General features: G+C 45.3%; 1 protein-coding gene, 1 long non-coding RNA gene and 1 other non-coding gene across 3 annotated transcripts; 2 read left to right on the forward strand and 1 right to left on the reverse strand.

Annotated features, from left to right (window-relative positions):
- Positions 1-117: 117 nt before the first annotated feature.
- ncf1 (neutrophil cytosolic factor 1) lies at positions 118-6206 on the reverse strand. The gene is made up of 11 exons (XM_024264229.2): positions 5317-6206; positions 5167-5247; positions 5015-5090; positions 3728-3893; positions 3585-3643; positions 3380-3502; positions 2783-2890; positions 2252-2369; positions 2059-2166; positions 532-698; positions 118-451 (listed from the first exon to the last, which is right to left on the reverse strand). Exons 1-11 carry the CDS (start codon positions 5386-5388, stop codon positions 276-278), a joined length of 1254 nt encoding a protein of 417 aa, XP_024119997.2. The 5' UTR covers positions 5389-6206; the 3' UTR covers positions 118-275.
- A 2029-nt stretch (positions 6207-8235) lies between these two features.
- LOC112141397 lies at positions 8236-11199 on the forward strand. Its single transcript, XR_002918386.2, has 2 exons — positions 8236-8916; positions 10229-11199. It is a non-coding gene; the product is annotated as an uncharacterized LOC112141397 (long non-coding RNA).
- On the forward strand, positions 9240-9312 carry trnav-aac. Its single transcript has one exon. It is a non-coding gene; the product is annotated as a tRNA-Val (tRNA).
- Positions 11200-17305: the final 6106 nt, after the last annotated feature.

Raw genomic sequence — 17305 nt, forward strand, 5'->3', positions numbered from 1 at the left:
CATCCATCCATCATCATCCATCATCCATCCATCATCCATCCATCATCCATCCATCATCCATCATCCACCCATCATCCATCATCCATCCATCATCCATCCATCATCCATCCCTCATCCATCCATCCATCATCCATCCATCCACCATTCATCCATCATCCATCATCCATCCATCCATTCATTCATCATCCATCATCCATCCATCACCCATCCATCCATCATCCATCCTGAAAGCAGTAGAAAAACGGCATTGGATGATGTGAGATGAGAAGTGTGGTTTAGTTCTGGTCACGGCTCTGGTCAGAAGATCCGGACTGGGATCTGTGGATGCTGACTTTCTTGCAGGTGTTTGCAGTGCAGCGCTCCAGGATGAGCTCAGGACTGGGCCGGGGGGGGATGACCGGGGTTTCTCTCTTGCGCTCGGTCTCAGATCCATGCAGCTCAGGAATGTTATCTGTCAGCCAAAATCAAACATTAAACATGGTGCAGTTCACCTGAACCTGTGGTCACACGAGAGCATGGGGTGAGGGTTACCGTGGTTCTTCCTCTCCCTCAGAGGAGACTTCCCCGAGCCTCTGTGAGGCGACGCCAGGCGACTGCCTTTCTGCTGCAGGTATCTGCGGCTGTTCCTGCGGTAGGCTTCCTGAGAGAGACGCTGCCGAGATTTGTTGTGAATACTTTTGGCATTTTTGATGGTTGACCTGAAACCAAAGGAGGAACGGTTTGTTTCATGATTCTAGTTTTCTAAATCCAAAGGGTCTGACAGCTTCACGGAGAAGGCTAAGTTACTGGATGTGGTCAACAATGCAGTTCATCAGCAGAAAACTTGACCAGATGGAGAACGACCTGTGTCTGAGAGGTCATCCTAAAGAACGTCATCCTCATCAGGAAACCTGATGTTTTCTGCTCATGTCTTCTGAATCCTGATTCCTTTCTCTGCAGCTCCTGGATACTGCTTCTCTGAAGCCAAGAGTTCCTTCAGGCTTCGTTCATCTGCAGTTTGAGGCTATCTTGGTGGACCTTAAATCCTGTTCTCTGTTGCCCTGTTGTCCTGGTTCCCTCCTTCATCTGAACCTGTTTAGGTCTAAATCTGGGATGTCCAAACCCTTTGTAAAGAAGGTCAGATTAGAGGTGAACATCTGTGAGGGCCAACAGTCTTCAAACTGTTCTAATAATCATTCATTTCTTCACTCACAATACAAGGACATCCAAATGTCTTTTAACCAAAATGAACTTGTCAGTTCTTTGCAAAGTCCCTTCCCATTTCCATGAACCTTGTCAGAGTTAATGTGTCTCATCTGGTTCTTTTGATATGGAACTCCTTGAAAACAGCAACAGTCTCCTGGTCAAGCAGACGCAGTTGTTTGGTATTTTCCTGATAAAATCTGACAATTTCTGCTTGTCCTTGAAGTGGTTGCCCTCGCTGTCAACTTTCCCTTTTTTATTTACAGTTGATTTGTTGAAAATGAGCTAGAAAGTGTCCCGGAAGGGTCATAGGACAGCACTACCACAGGCTTAAAACACAATTCAGCCAACATGCAGTTTTTAGGGAGTGCTGGAGGACACATATCAGGGAGTTCATAAAGGGAGTCTTTGGGCTGGTGGGAATTCGAACAGGGGCCACATTTGGTGCACGGCCCGGACTTTGGACATGCCTGCTCTAATAGTTGATGAAGCCTCTCCTTTGTCTTTGATCAAGGACAGAAAACTGGTCCACCACAATGTGCTGCTGCGTCTTTCACCACTTTACTCTAACCTTACCAGCCTGCTAGCTGGAAACTCACTATTTGCCTCGCCCACTTTGAAGTTACTGCCTTGATGTAAACCATCGCTCCTATTTACCTGGTTTTCCAGGTGTAGTTTCAGAGGTGTTTCCTGTCAGTCTGCAGGGTTCTTGTTTTAGTCATTTGTTAGAAACTGCACGCTCTAGAGAAAGTGAACTGGCTAAAAGGTCCATCTGGTGTTTGATTTGTTTCAGAAATAAAAAACTCCTTTAAGAAGGAACAACCTGTGATCCTGTTGAAGCGTGTCACAATTATCTGTATGGCGGTGTGTTCATACCTGCGTGGAGGAGGCCTCTGTCCCTGCATGTTGGCCCTCAACGTCTGGGTTCTCTTGCTGGCTTTGGTCAGGAACATGGAGGGATAATGACCCGTCTCATCCCCCTTCCTGTTCAAGACAGAACTGGACCAGTGTCAGGGAGGACCAGCTCAGGCCGATCAAGGCAGACCTGCGGTCGGGGCAAACATCTTACCTGACCACCCACCATCCATCCAGTAGCTTGTGAATGACCTCCACCGTTTCCCCCAGGTCCAGAGAGATCTCGTCCTCCTGCTCCGCCACGTAGGCGTTGGTGGTGACGTGAAGCTCTCCTTTGGAGACACAATGATGCTGGCGGTCTGACTTCATTCATGTTAGTAAGAGTGAAAACCCTGTCAGCAGCTCTGGCTGCTGATGATGCTGTTAACCATGTTCCTAAGAGAAGCCCCTCCCCCTGATCAAAGCAGGACGCCTAGAGAAATCTCCAGATTCCTGACAGGATGAAGTCCTTAAACAATGAGCCACAATGTGAAGAACCAACGAGGCAGAAAGTTGACCTCTTCAGAGGTACCGCTGGTTCTGGAGATCTGGACCCCTACAGGCAACACGATGAACTGAACCGTTTTCATGTTTAAACCGGTGAAAAGTGTTGCCCTTTGGTCAGCTGTTACCAAAACACATTCTCCATGGGAAGACCAGACCAAACAGCTCAGTGTGAAAGTGGCCGGATGAGGTTTGTTCTTGCCTTCATAGTCCGGTTCTGCCTCCTCGGCTTCGTCTGGTCCGTCCAGCGGCTCCAAGTAAGACGCAGGAACCCAGCCCCGTTTGGTCTCGCACAGACAGAACCACCAACCTCAACACAACAACAGGAAGGACTGTCACACCTGGATCTACCTGAACATGCATCAGGTGGCAGAACTTTGTTTGTTTCATGTCTGAAAAACTCAAACCAAACCACCACATGCAGAGAGCAGAGGAAGCTGAACGTCATCATTTCTAACATTTCTGATTCTTAGGGAGGCATGTCTCCAAGAAGGAAGATCTGATGCCTGGTTGGTCAGCTCTGGCTGGAGATGTTGCCAGTGATAAAGAGACAAGATTTGTTCAGAATTAGAGTTTTCTCTTTTATCCCAACCCACAAACTTTAAAACGTTCTGAATCATGACTACTGATGTAAAATACAAATCATTAAAAGAAAACTTGGCTGCTAGAAGAAACACGAGACGAGATGAAGACTGAATAGAACTCTTTACATGTCTAAAACTCCTTCTGTGATGTCTCCATCCTGCTTTTGCTCGTTGTTGGTCTTTCAGGTGGTTGGGTGGTGGAGGTGGAGACTCACCATTCTGATTTTTCTCCAAGATTTCCACCAGGTCGCCGTCGTGCAGGTTGAGCTCGTGTTTAGATGTTTTTTCAAAGTCTGCAATCACTCTGTATGTGTCCAAGACGATGGGCCCAGAGATCTCTGCAAGAAACAGCCGGTTGGTAAGAGTGCACGGGGCAGTGAGCAGGAAGTTAGCGGACTCTGTGCATGGAGGTGGTCTCACCAGCAGCTGTGCCTTGGGCCAGTTCTTTGGACACCACGAAGGTCTCGTTTCTCTTGGTTCTGGAGAGGGAATGGTCGGGTCAAACAGGAATTCTGGACTTACAGAGACGCTGAAGGTTCCTTGAGTGTTTGTGAGGAACGCACATGTTTGGCGCCGGCGGGTTTTCATCCTCAGGCCGAACCTTGAAGAAGTTGGAGAGTTTTTTGCTGCGGGAGATGTGGGGCGGCAGGCTGACCAGCAGGTGGCAGTAATCCATCAAGGTCGTCTTCTGGTTCTCTCTTGATTTCTGGCTCTCCAGCCATCGTGGTGCTGAGGACGCAAAGACAAGAGCAGAAAAGGGTTCAGTCAAATCCTTCTGAATCTTCATGGACCTTTGGTCAGTTATGAAGGGGTTAACGTGGATCACTCAGGTGTTTCTTCTTGAAACACACCTGAGGGTCTTCTGCTGACTGAGGGGCTGTACGGAGCTGAACAAATCTGAACCAGTTCTGAACTGATGTTACACTGAAGGTAGCTGTGGTGTAGTGGTAGAGCGGTCAACCTGTAATTGAAAGGTTGCTGGTTGTATTCCCACCTTTCCCATGCATGTGTCCTTTGGCAAAACACTGGAGCCCACATTGCTCCTGATGGTTGGCGCCGTGTAGGACAGCAGAGCGACCGTGAGGCTCTCTGGGTCCTAATGAAAGGCTTTCTATAAATGTTTACAGACGGAAACCATCCAGAGGTGTGGTGAGCGCGGTTCAGCCGACGCTGCTGTTGCACCAAGCAGGAGGTCTTTGCTTCTCCTTTTCCTGACTGCAACACAGGTTTTGTAACAACCGTTTCTCAAACAGCACTTCTGTTTTCATCAGAACGAGCGATCTGCTGCTTTCTTCATACCTGCCGTCACACCTGGAAATGAACTTTCTGGATACTGAGTAAATGCTGTCGTGCTACTACTCTGTCTGCAGTCTCTCTTCTCATCCACCTGTGGGGCTGAAGAACCACTAGTTCATGAGGGGTTCTGATCGAAGGACGACAGCAGATGCTGAAGTTACAGTGAAACTGCTGAAGCTGCTGTAGTTATGTTTCAGTTTGGCTGAAACAGGAAAGACGAAGCAGATCCTCCACGTCCAGGAATCCTCATGAGATTCCTGCGGTCAGAGCGGATGTCCTCGCGGTGAGGACGAAGCTTTCTGAACAGAAACGGGCGTGTTGTCGTCCGATCAAACCAACATTTCCCTCACTGAGAGCGTGACCGATCCGGCTCAAGTGATGGACGTGTGACCGAAGGACAGAAGTCCAATTCTGATCCTCAGAACTGGACTCCTGAGCCATACACAGACTGCATCATCAGCTGAAGCTGAAGGAGGCGTCCTGTGCTCCTCCAGGTCTGCTCCTCCTCGTTACAGGGACACAGATAATAAAGGAGGACAGTGAAGGAGCCTCACCTGGAAGTTTGGGGATGATTCTGTCCTTGGCCTCGATCTGACCAGACTCGATGGGAAACATCTCCTTCAGGGATTTCTGGGAGACAACATGACAGACGTTCACATAAAGACCACGCTCCTCATCGACTGTCGGGACGAGCGCAGGAGCTCACATGGAAGGTGTGGATTTCAGGGTAGCTCCTGTAGATGAGTTTCTCGGACTGGTCGCTCCACTTCACCATCAGCATGTACACCTAAACCCAACAGGACAAGCGGCGTCAGTGCCGGAGGATCAGAGCCGGCAGACCAAGCTTCAGACTTACAAAGTGCTGACTCGGGAAGAAGCGCTTCTCGATGCCCAGCAGCTCCACGTGGCGGACGTAGACCTCCTCCATGGCGAGGCGGCGGCTGGATGCAGCTGGATGGAGGCTTGTGAGCTCGAGAGCAGCTGGCGGTCTGAGGAAGAGAAAACAGGAAGGAAGCCTCTGATGCTTTCACTGACGTTTGAAAAACTATGTTCATTCAGGAGATGGCTCCGGTTTGTGTCAGGAGGTTCCTCCCAACCCTTCCTGTGAATCGGATCGTTCTCCTGATGAGATTTAAGTCAAAAGATGTTTGAAGACGGAAAACTTTATGAATCTTTTTCACGGCCTTAGCGTCAGAGAACGCCGGCAGGTACAGAATCTGAAAGGCTCCAGGATGACGGTGACTGTGCAGCAGAGGTTTCCATGGCAACCATCACCATTTTCCAGACCTGCTGACAGAAACGCATCTCTGGATTTTCACATCTGTCACAATTTCAGTTTGATCATCATTAGCCACGCCCACATTGCTCAGAGACCTGATCATGTTGGCATTAAAGTGAGATCGTTCTATTAAACTGATTTTTGTAAAACCTGCTCCTGAGTTTGGAATGAAAACAGAAGAAAACGTTTCCTTCTCTTCTTCTTTTCAGACTCAAGTTAACACAAGATTTCATTTAGACTCGTAGAAACGGTCGTTTACCGTCATTTACCAGGTAATTAAAGTCTAATGTCCAAACATGTCAATGACTTCATTTTGTCAGGTTACCATGGTAACATGTTGCACAGGATGGTAACAAAATCTACCTGGAACGCATTACCTTTCTTGAACGTTTACATTATTTGGCCACATATTGTGACTTAGGAGACTTCATGGTTCCACGTTAGAACGGTCAGTGAACAACAACTCTAACAAACAAGTCCTGCATGTTCTTCCTGAACGCTGCTGAGTTGAAATATCTCGGTGTGATGTTAGACCCTACACTTAACTTTAAAAATCATCCTTAAAAGATCAGAAATACTGCATTACATCATGGTCTCAGGGCACCATAACAGTCCTCAAACCTCTAAGGTCTCTGCAAATTCAGGATCTGAAATCCTCAACAAGAAATTCAAGCGCTACCACCATTTCTTTATTTTGGAAAAACCTAAAATATTAAGTGTTGACCTCTTGATCAGATACTCTGACATTCACTTAGATCATAGAGTTCTCCATGAAACCGCCCCATCTCCTCTTAAGAACTTCATATGCTCGCAGCTCAGAGGGTGGAGGTATCCAGAGGAGACTGCAGCGTCCCTAAGAGAAACTCCACTTTCTCTCTTTTCCTACAGGGCCGTCAAGGAATGGAAAAGACTTCCAACAAATGTCAAAAACATAGAAGACTTCTGCAAGAAATGGATCCTGGAGCATCAGCCTGGCTCACATTAACAGATATTTTACCGTCAGACGTAACACTAATTATACACATCATTTGATGGCTATCAGAGAACTAGACCTTTGGTGTGATTGTTTTATCTTATTTTAAACTGTAAACATGATTATTTTTGAGTTGTTTTTCTTTAAGAAATTGGTAAATTGATTCTTTTGAAAATAGTTTAAAATAGTAAATATGTTTATAATGTTTGGATTGTTTTGTAAATGACTACAGATGAAAATTAGCTACTAAGCTACAATCTGGTGCTAGCATCTTTACTTTTTAAGATCAATGTATTTGTACGCTGTCCGGATAAATTAATAAACAAACAAACAAACAAACAACCGTGAGAAGGTGAAAAGAAATAATGAGAAAGCCGTTTCACTATCTGCCAAAAAAATGACCATGACATCACGTTTATCCTTGTGGAGGGAAGAAAGTATGTCTAATCGAATCGAATCGAATCGAATCGAATCGAATCGAATCTAATCTAATCTAATCTAATCTAATCTAATCTAATCAAATCTAATGTTTCAGTTCAGTATTTGGCCACATTTTTCATCAAAACTAAACTAAACAACAGAGAAAAAACTCTGAAAGCAGAAAAAGTCTCATGTAAATCAGATTTCTAAATATACTCGCCCCTCAGTGACTAACGTGTTGCAGCTGCTGAGCAGCAGTTCCTTCTAAACGGACTGAAACGGTTGTGAAAGCAGATGAAGATCCGTTTGTCCTCTGAAGATGTGACAGCTGAAGCACATCTGCAGGCCGGGAGTTTCCCTGAAGCCTCTATGAGCAGAAAAGAGAAGAGCTTCTTCTCTCAGTCCTGCTGTTGTGGTCGGCAGCTGAACTCGTTTATTCCAAAACTGAGCAACAGAAAACAGGAACCAGAGAAGACCCACATGATGATACTTCCTCCACCGTGGGTTTATTAGAACAAAAGCATGCTTGTTTCAGTGATGGAGATAGAAACATCTGACAGGTTTCAGTCTCCAGGCATGGAGGAGCTTCTGAGCTGTCAGTGAGGTTCTGTTGGAGCGCTCTGCAGACGGCGGCAGATACTGAACACGCCGCCGTCTGCAGACAAATATACGAAGAGAAACGGAAAAGTTTTTGATCTGGAGGTGAAAGAGTTTAAACTGCATTAATATGATGGACAGACATTGGGATCTGTATGCAACAGTGTTTATTAGTAATCAAATACAAGACACAAGTTTGTGGTCAAGGAGACAATGAGCTAAAATGGAAGCAGGACGACTGAACGAGGTCAAACGAGGTCAAACCACAGGAAAGACGCAGAGCAGAGCTCCATGTCTGCATGAGGAGCAGCTGGTGGAACATCAGGGCTCTAAGAGCAGTGGCTGATGGGAAATGTGGTGTATAACAGACCGGGGGAAGGTTAATATTCAGGATATGGCTCCCTCTGGTGGTCAGAGAGGGACACAGATATGGAGCTAAATCGGGGTCCATAATATTTAAAACTCAAATAAATTAAATTTAAAAGAATATTGCTGCTTGGTCAAAAAAATATAAATGTTCAAAACTTTTTGCTGTTCAAAAATAAACTTTGTCATTTTCAGGTTCAAATGTTTTTTAGGTTTCAAAACTCAAAATTTGACGGTTAATATGCTCAGAGGAAGTTTGATCTTCAGAAGGTTTTTTACATTTTTTTGTTGACACGTTAGACATTACAAAGCATTGTCTATGTATACATGTGAAGACAAAATGAAATCAATTTAAGAATTAGTAAAGGAGAAAAAGAAGACAAAAATATAATATAAACCAAATCAGCAAAATTAAATATATATAACATTAAAATGAAATTCCTGACTGTACTCCGAAATCTAATTACGGAAAAATCACATCAGTCCAGGTAAACTGGCAAATTATTTGAAAGTTTTGTGGCATTTTTATTTTTTATATTTTCTAGAGATTTACAAAAAAGATAAAGGTCGTTTTTTTTAAAAAAAAAACAAAAAACAACAACATTGGACTGTCTTTCAAAAATCGAGATTTGCGAATAAAAAAAAATGACAAAAAAATATTATATTGTTTGTTTTTCAGAAAGTATCTATTCACATTTAATTTTCTAAACAGGACCAGTGTTGGACTTTTTCCACGGTCGCACAGACGCAGAGGAAACGTTAAGGTTCAACCACCACGTGGTTCCTGAAGGAGCTGAGTCTGCAGCTCACCGCTCCTCAAGGTGAGATGTGGAGAACACGTCACGCACCGGGATTTAACTTTGAATTCATTTAAAAACGAGCGTCTGACATAACAGGAAGCTCCATCAGTGTTTGTGCTGGTCGCACGAGCGAGCTCAGCAGTTCCCGCCCCGAGCGCCCCGGTCTCCGCGGGCAGCATCTTCACCCTCCAGACCTCCGGTAGCTTTTACCGGAGTTCCTGGAGTTCCTCATGCTCAATCGGCCGGAAGTTTCCGTCGCCCGGTGCCATCACATCCACCACGACCATGTTTATGAACAGATTGAAACCTTTAAGTCAAACTCCTCTCCTCATCGGGTCACCAGCGTTTCCGTAGTGTAGTGGTTATCACGTTCGCCTAACACGCGAAAGGTCCCCGGTTCGAAACCGGGCGGAAACAGATTTTTTTTCCTTATGTCCTCTAAAACATGCTGGAGAACGTTTTTTATCTGTTTTATGAAACTTCCTCACGTTTCTATATAAATTTTCCCGCTCTTAGTGTCATTTTAAAGGTCGCCGTTTGCGGCCACAGGATGGCGCTGTTCAGCCTTTTCCTGAAGGACAGTTACAGTGCAAACAGCAGAAACTCTTCAAAATGTGGAGACAAGAACTACAGCTGAGACAAAATGAGGGTCCTATACTCAATGTAACCTGAAGATGGTTTTGAATCACTTTAGATTTCAGTAAATATGTTACAGTAAATTCAACAAACGATCCTTTCAGCTCCTCACAATCCATCAATAATGTGGAGCATTTGAAGGCTTTTGTTTTTGAAAATAAATCGTTATCTTTAGGAGGTTTGTTCTGTAACTTTTCATATAAACTCCAACGACTTTATGCTGTTATTCACATTAATAGAATTCATAGAGAAAATCATCTGATCACCTCTGGGGTAGACTGCTGCATCACCTAATCACCTCCAGTTAGTCCAGAATTCAGACAAACATCCGTCCGGTCATCAGACCACTTCACTGACTCCCTGTTCATTTGAGAATTTGTTTTTGAAGTTCTTCATGGTCTCACTCCAGTTGAGCCTTTAGTTATACAGGTTGGTTGGTTAAGAGGAATTTCTCATTTAGGATGACGACCTGATTCATACAGTCTACATACAGTCCAGGCCAAAGGTTTGGACACGCCTTCTCATGCAATGTGTCTTATACTCATGACTATTTACATAGATTCTCACTGAAGTATCACAAGTAGAGAACACGTGTGGGGTCATGTACCGACCCAGAAAAATGTGAAATACCTGAAATCATGTCTGTGTTCCAGAGTCTGAAAAACAGCCCTTTACTCTGACAGAACACTCTCTCCAGGGTGTCCTGGGTCTACCCGGGCCTCCATCTCCAGTGGGACATGCCCAGAACATCTCCCCAGGGAGGCGTCCAGACCAGAAGCCCGACCACCTCAACTGCTCCTCAGGACGTGGAGAAGAGGATCTACTCCGATCTCTCCGTTCGTTCGATCCCGACTCAGACCTCATGACCATAGATCAGTACTGGAACACAGACCAACCGGTAACGGGGAATCTTCTCCAGCGGAGCTTCAGGTCTCCCTTCACCAGCGAGCACAGAGACCTGGAATCCTGTTCTGGAGAGAGGTTCCTGTGACCTCTGCCCTGGATCTGTGCAGCCTTGCTGTGACGGTAAACTCACGTCACTCCTGTGACATGAGCGGAGAGCCGCAGCTTCAGCGCCTGCTGGACACACACGAACAGACAACAAACAAACAACACAAAAGTTCCCTCCTCTAATGGATGCAGCGTTCCTGGAAGTTCTGCTGCATCCGGACCCATCCCAGCCTCCCTCCTTCAGCCCCCTGCGCTCCTCCGTCGGTTTCTTGCCAGAAGCAACCGTCCGAATGAACGGGCAGCCGTAATCCATGCAGACGTGAGCCACCGCGGCCTCTCATCCACAGGTTAGCTGACGGCCAATCAGTAAATCCAAAGTGACTGGCGGGAGGAGAAGGAGGCGCTGCGTTTCCGAGTCCTGGGGGGCACAGAGGCTGTTCACTTCCTACAGAGGCGGGGGGGCATGCTGAAAGCTGAATTCTGGGTAACATCTGCCTCAAACCATCACGGCTGCAGACTGTAGCTGCAGAGCAGCAGGTCGGGTTTGCAGTCGGATTCAGATTTTCTCAGTAAAACAAACATTTCACGGCTCTGTTTATCCACTGAAATGAGGAGAATTCAAACCGAATTCATTCTTTTGAAGACATTTAGCAAAAGGAGACACAAGAGTCACTCGATAGCAGAATGATAAATATAGCTGACAGATTTTATAAATCATGAAACTTGTTTCCATTTCGTTTTTCTGTCTGCCATTCTCCTTTCTGTCTAACAAGAACTTATCTCAGCCGTGATCCAGAAGGATTAGCATTCGTTTATGACAGGAGTGTCAAACACACGGCCCACAGGCCATATCCGGCCCACCAGATGGTTTAATCCGGCCCAGTTAGGAGGAAAAAAATATATAAGAATTTTCCAAAAAGAAGATTCTTTAAAGAAATGACCGGAATGTGTAATTCTACCACAAGGGTGAGCAAAGGAAATTCAAGAGATCAAGGAGTAAACAGGATGAAGGCCAAACGAAAGGAAGGTTAAGGATAAAAGTTTAATCCTCTGGAACATAGGGCCTAAAACTCCCTATTTGTTTACTTTTGAATTTACCTCTGTATTTTCAATTTAACATGTTTATTTGGTATCATTTTAATCAGTGGAACCTCTCCTATGTGACACTGCCGTTATTGAGTCATTTTTCCAGGTTCTATTCACACATCAGACATAAAATCATGCAAAAACAGAAAAATGGGATTCAATTTACGGTGAAACCCCCAAAATGTTTAACGAACTGTTTTTACAACAAAGAATGAAAGGTTTAGGTTTAATTAAGAATATGATTCCAGGTGAAATTCACAGATTCCTTATTTGGGCCCCACATGAACAGTTTGTGTTGGTAGAGGAACATCTCAGACCTCACAGCTCCATGATGTGACCTTTCTTATGTTGTCATACAGACAGTAATAGTTCTTCTGTTTGCATGTGTGGCTTCAGCTTCCAGGCAGCCCAAAAAAGAAGAATTTCTCTCCTGAGAGCACTGCTGTCCCTTTGACATTTTTGCCCCGCCCCCACCACAGGTGAGCCGACCTGCATGGCAGCCGTCTGATCAAAGTTTGTCTTCCGCTTTATTTATTAAAATAAGATTATTTTTGTCCAAAAACTATAAATAAAGGCCATCTTCTGCCTTTAATTCAATAACATATCAGCTACAGAATGTAAAAAAAGTTCACGTTTATTTTAGACGCCGTTTGATCACGTTGATCTCACAGCTGACCAGCAGGACTCCTGAGGGCGTCCGTCGGTTCCAGAAGGTTCATTGAGTTACATTTTTCATTGATCAATACATTTATATGTTAGACATGGTATTTATTTGCTTTAATGTCAGATGTAAAACGTTCAGTCTGCATAAAATTGAATATATATATATATATTAAGGGAAATCCATTTCATCTGAACTGCATTGGACTCTGTGAATAAAAGTGAAATAATAAGTGACTAGACTGTTAGGTTGTTTAAAGAATTTTACCAACTAAGACAAAAACAAGACCAAAACAAAGCTACAGATAACAAGTTGTACAAAGGTTATTTTGCTTTCATGTTTCTGGTCCGGCCCACTTGAGATCAGACGGGCCCCAGACCAAAAGGAGTTCTACACCCCTGGTTTATGGGTTCTGGTCTGTTTGATCATCAGTGAGGACAGCAGCAGCACTACATGTGGGAGCAGTGAAAGCGTTCCTCTTCATTCTATCATGAGCAGATCTCATCTTCATTCCCTCCTCAGGAACCATCTCAGACTCTTCACTCCAGGAAAGATTCTCGGCCACAAACTGGGAGGCGGTTTTTCTTGGAGGACGCCCAGAAGGCGTGTCAGGGGAAGCAGCCGGAGGGAACGCCGACGGTTATTCACGGCGGAGATGCCGACATCAGCAGAAATGTTTGCTTTGCTCTCATTTTCAGCTTTCATGGCCCCCGCAGTAGCTATGGGGGGGTTGCAGCAGAACAGCCTAATTGTTGTCTTCACCTGCTGAGACCCTCACTAACCCGGTGACAGGTGGAGTCTGGCTCGGTGCCGCTTTAACAGCTTTGAAGGCTCGTCTGTCGGAGAAGAAAGGAAGCAGCTGACGGCTTTGACCTGAAACAGAGCCTGAAGATCGCCTCCTCCTGTTCTCCTCCAGGAGCTGCGCCGCGGCTCCTTCAGCTTCATTAAAAGTGATGAATGGAGGTTCACCAGGAAAAACATCTCACTGATTAATGATCTGCCTTCAGTCGAACAGCAGATCATTAAGGACTCACAGATACAGGCTTTATGTGGTCTTTCTAAACGGAGATAAACCAAAACTTCAGATTCTGCTCAACACAATCTGTGTCTGAAACCACAACGCATTACAACCATCACTGCAGTGCAGCTGGAGGCCTCTGGGGGCGCTGTGGGGTTTGAGGCGGCCTGATCAATAAGTTCTTTCACATAATATAGTATAACATAGTAATGACTATGATAATGATTGAAACATGAATGTCAAGGTGGGTCTTAAAGTGGGTTTGGAAACAGAACTGGGTCTAAAAAAGGAAAAGTAAAAACACTTGAGGGTCTTATGTAACCGTCTTCGTCTCTGCTCTGCGTTGTGTTGGTACTTTTGGCGTGTGCTGCTCCACGAAGCCGCGAGACGCCGGAGGAATTTTATTGGAACAGCCTCCATTTATTCTGATTATAAAGAAAATATGGCGTCAGCATGTCTAGAGTACCACGTCAGAACCAGGACAGAAACAAGTCAGAACCAGGACAGTAACAAGTCAGAACCAGGATAGTTTACTACGTCAGAACCAGGATAGTTTACTACGTCAGAACCAGGACAGTAACAAGTCAGAACCAGGGCAGTAACCAAGTCTATATCAGGTGAGTTTACCAAGTCAGAACTGGGTCGGTAACCAAGTCAGAACCAGGACAGTCTATCCAGTCAGTTTTGTCACACAGCCCAGGCGCTCGCCATGGTCAATGCTGTTTATGTCAGTTTCAGCCGTTTCATTGACCTCAGAACCTCTGGAAGAGGAAGAATCGTCTCTGATTGTTGAGTTCTAAACTTTAAAACAACTTTCAGGATTTCTGCTGTTTTCCAGACGTTCTGGTCCTGTCAGGACAAGCTGATAATGAAAGCTGTAAATCAACAGAGGAAGCCTCAGTAGAAGCAGATTAACATTAAGTCCTCATTAAAGAAAGGGACCCCCCCCCCACGCCCGCCCCCGTGGATGGACTTTTATTATTAGACTTTCATATTAGACTCACAGGAGCTGCAGTGATGGAGACGGCTACAGCTTCAGTCCAGCTGATTAGAAACGGTTCCCATCAGTGCCACCAGTCCGTCCTGCAGAACTTCTGCTCAGGTCACCAGTCTGCAGTCTGGTTCCTCAGAGACATCTGGACCGATCCAGAACCGTCTGAGTGTCTCTTCTGAATGTTTATCAGAGAATCGCAGAACCCTCTCACTGATCTGTCTCTGGGTTCTGTGCAGCTCAGGATGGAACCAGACCCATCATCTTCTCCACAGTCTGCTTGGCTTGTCCTCCATGTTCTAACCGGTTCGATGATCCATGTTCAGAGGACTGTAGCAGAGAACTGCAGGATGGAGAAGCTGGACCTGTGATGGCAGAACCATCTTTTTGGGTCTAAATCAAAGAGCAGACATCGTGGTGCTCTGAAGTCTCTGACTGGCTTCCATTGGACATGTGCTGCTGAAAAACAGGAACAATAGAAGCAGCTGGACTCCACAATAAACCAAAGTCGACTTTCATTAATTCATGAAGGTGCATTAAAAACTCCGTGACGCCTCCATTAAGGCGAGTTAGTAACGCAGGTTAATATTTTATCATCAGACGGCGTTCTGCAGCGCCCGGAATTCTAGAGTCTGCATCATTCATGACCGGATCTATAAACCAGAACTATTTCCTATAGATCCGACCCGCCGCGTTTGACAGGCCAACCGACACAGCAACACAACTGTGTGTTCACTCATGAATCATTTATGTTCGAGGCACAACGAGAGTGAAAGTAAAGTTACAGAGACACACACGAGCATGCAAACACACTAATAAACACAAACGTACGATTACAATACACACAAAGTCACAGATAGACATAACATGCACACAAACATACACTGAAACTCACAAATTACATACATGCACACCACAGACACATACATCCATGCAGATATGTGCACACACAAACAAACACACAACTTGAGCCTTTCAGTCTGGGATCTGTGCTGCACCAGTCGGTGAGGCGTTAACCCTGAAAGTACGATGTGAACGAGTACCTGCAGAATATGAACACCTGTCTGTTGCTCCTTTACACAGCAACTGCTAGAAACATGATAGAAAGATGGAGCACCACAACCTGATTTGTGACCTCACAGATAGTCGGGAGGAGGTAAAAAGTTTGAGATTTATCTCTTTGCAAACGGGATCACAGTCGTGAAAATTAAAATATGGTTCAGTTCTTTAGAGATAACAGGTTCAAAGTTTTCTAAATGTTCGATGAAAATGTGGATGGACTGTGAGGTTTAAACGAGGTGCTGAGAAGGGACTGTGAGCCGCGACGTGACGTACCACGACGTCTGTTTGATAGCAGAGTGTAATCCACTGATGATTTCCTCACAGACCCTAAAACATAAAACCAAGTTCTGGATTTGAAGAACATACGGTCATTGATCAAAGACAGTCTCTACATGAAGAAGAAAACGCTCAGCTTATGGTCTAACCTGTAACTAAGGAACTTTGCCAGAATCCCGTGAGAGTGTATGATGTAGACAGCATTTGATAGAGAGGAAAGATGTTCAGAAGGACAGCACGTGTCCCAGCAGAAGACGGGAAAGCTCAAAGGAAACACTACTCATCTACGAGAGACACATTCCAGAACCATAGACTCAGGTACAGACTCTTGTCGTTGAACCACGACACTCTCTCATGAGCAAGAAGCCAGTCGCCCAACAACTCCTCCTTGATCACTGGTTGGATTAGATGTGCCTGACAGAGACACAGCAGAAGCCAAAGCGATGCCACTCCTCAGGGGTCGGTTTACATCGTACTCTGGCCGCAGAGGATGGCCCACGATGATCTACGGCGAGAGCTGGAGAATAGTGGCTCTGATGGTCCCTGCCAAGAGACGCTACGACAATGGTTGTGTTCACTTTCTACTGCCCCCACAGTCAAAGAAAAATAATATTATTGACTTTTGTGCTTTTTTGACTAACCTTTCCACATTTTCACCCAATACAATCATTTGGAGATTTTAAAACATCAGCAGCTCCCTCACCAAAGAATGTTTCCTGTCGGGACAGCGTCAGTCTAAGTCAACATATGAACTGTCCCACCCGTATTATAGTATCAGATCTCGTTTGCTGCTCAGGTGTTACACCTGTGGACTGTAAACAGACCCCTCCCTCTTTCTGATCACATGTTATCTTTTCAAGTCAACTTCTCAGTTTCCAGATCCATCTTCTACTGTCCGTGAAACTACAGACATCGACCTGGACAATTTATCCTCACGTGTCCATAACCTGCCTTGTCCTGACAGTCAATCCCCTCCGGATGAACTGATCTCCCACTATGACTGTAACCTCAGGGATCTTCTGGAAATTCTCGCCCCTCTTAAATCCAGGTTCATTCAACGTTTCTGCAGCCTGGTTTAGGTAATGGTAAATGGTAAATGGCGTATACTTGTATAGCGCTTTCTACCCTCCTTCGAGGGCCCAAAGCGCTTCACAGTCACAGACCCATTCACCCATTCACACACACATTCACACACTGGTGCTGGCTCCGCTGCCGAACACTGGCGCCAACCTCCCACCAGAGGCAATTCGGGGTTCAGTGTCTTGCCCAAGGACACTTCGACACATGGGCGGGCAAGGTGGGAGTCGAACCAGCTCACTTCTGATCAGGAGTCGACCACCCTACCACGGCCGCCCCTAGGTCCAACCTCAGAGAACTTAAGGGTAAAGGACGTCAACTAGAAAAACTGAAACTGCTCTCACTATTCAGAAGGACATGTATTGTAGCCATATCCTCATTATAAAGACTAGATCTCCAAGACCAAAGCTGAATATTTCTCTGGTTTAATACATTCCTCCGAAGGCAATTCAAGAATCCAATTTTCCCTTCTCTCACACAACAAATTAACTTCCCCCTCAGTTGATTTCCTCTGATTTTTTAATACCCTGGCATCATTTTACTCTTCAGAAATCCATCACATTCACCAGCAACTGAAACCCATCTCAAGTCCAACGCCACCAGTTCTTTGCTCCCCACATCACCATTCTCATTATTTCCTGAACTCATTCAA

This window comes from Oryzias melastigma, linkage group LG14, assembly GCF_002922805.2.
Source record: "Oryzias melastigma strain HK-1 linkage group LG14, ASM292280v2, whole genome shotgun sequence".
In the NCBI taxonomy this organism is placed as follows: Eukaryota; Metazoa; Chordata; class Actinopteri; order Beloniformes; family Adrianichthyidae; genus Oryzias; species Oryzias melastigma.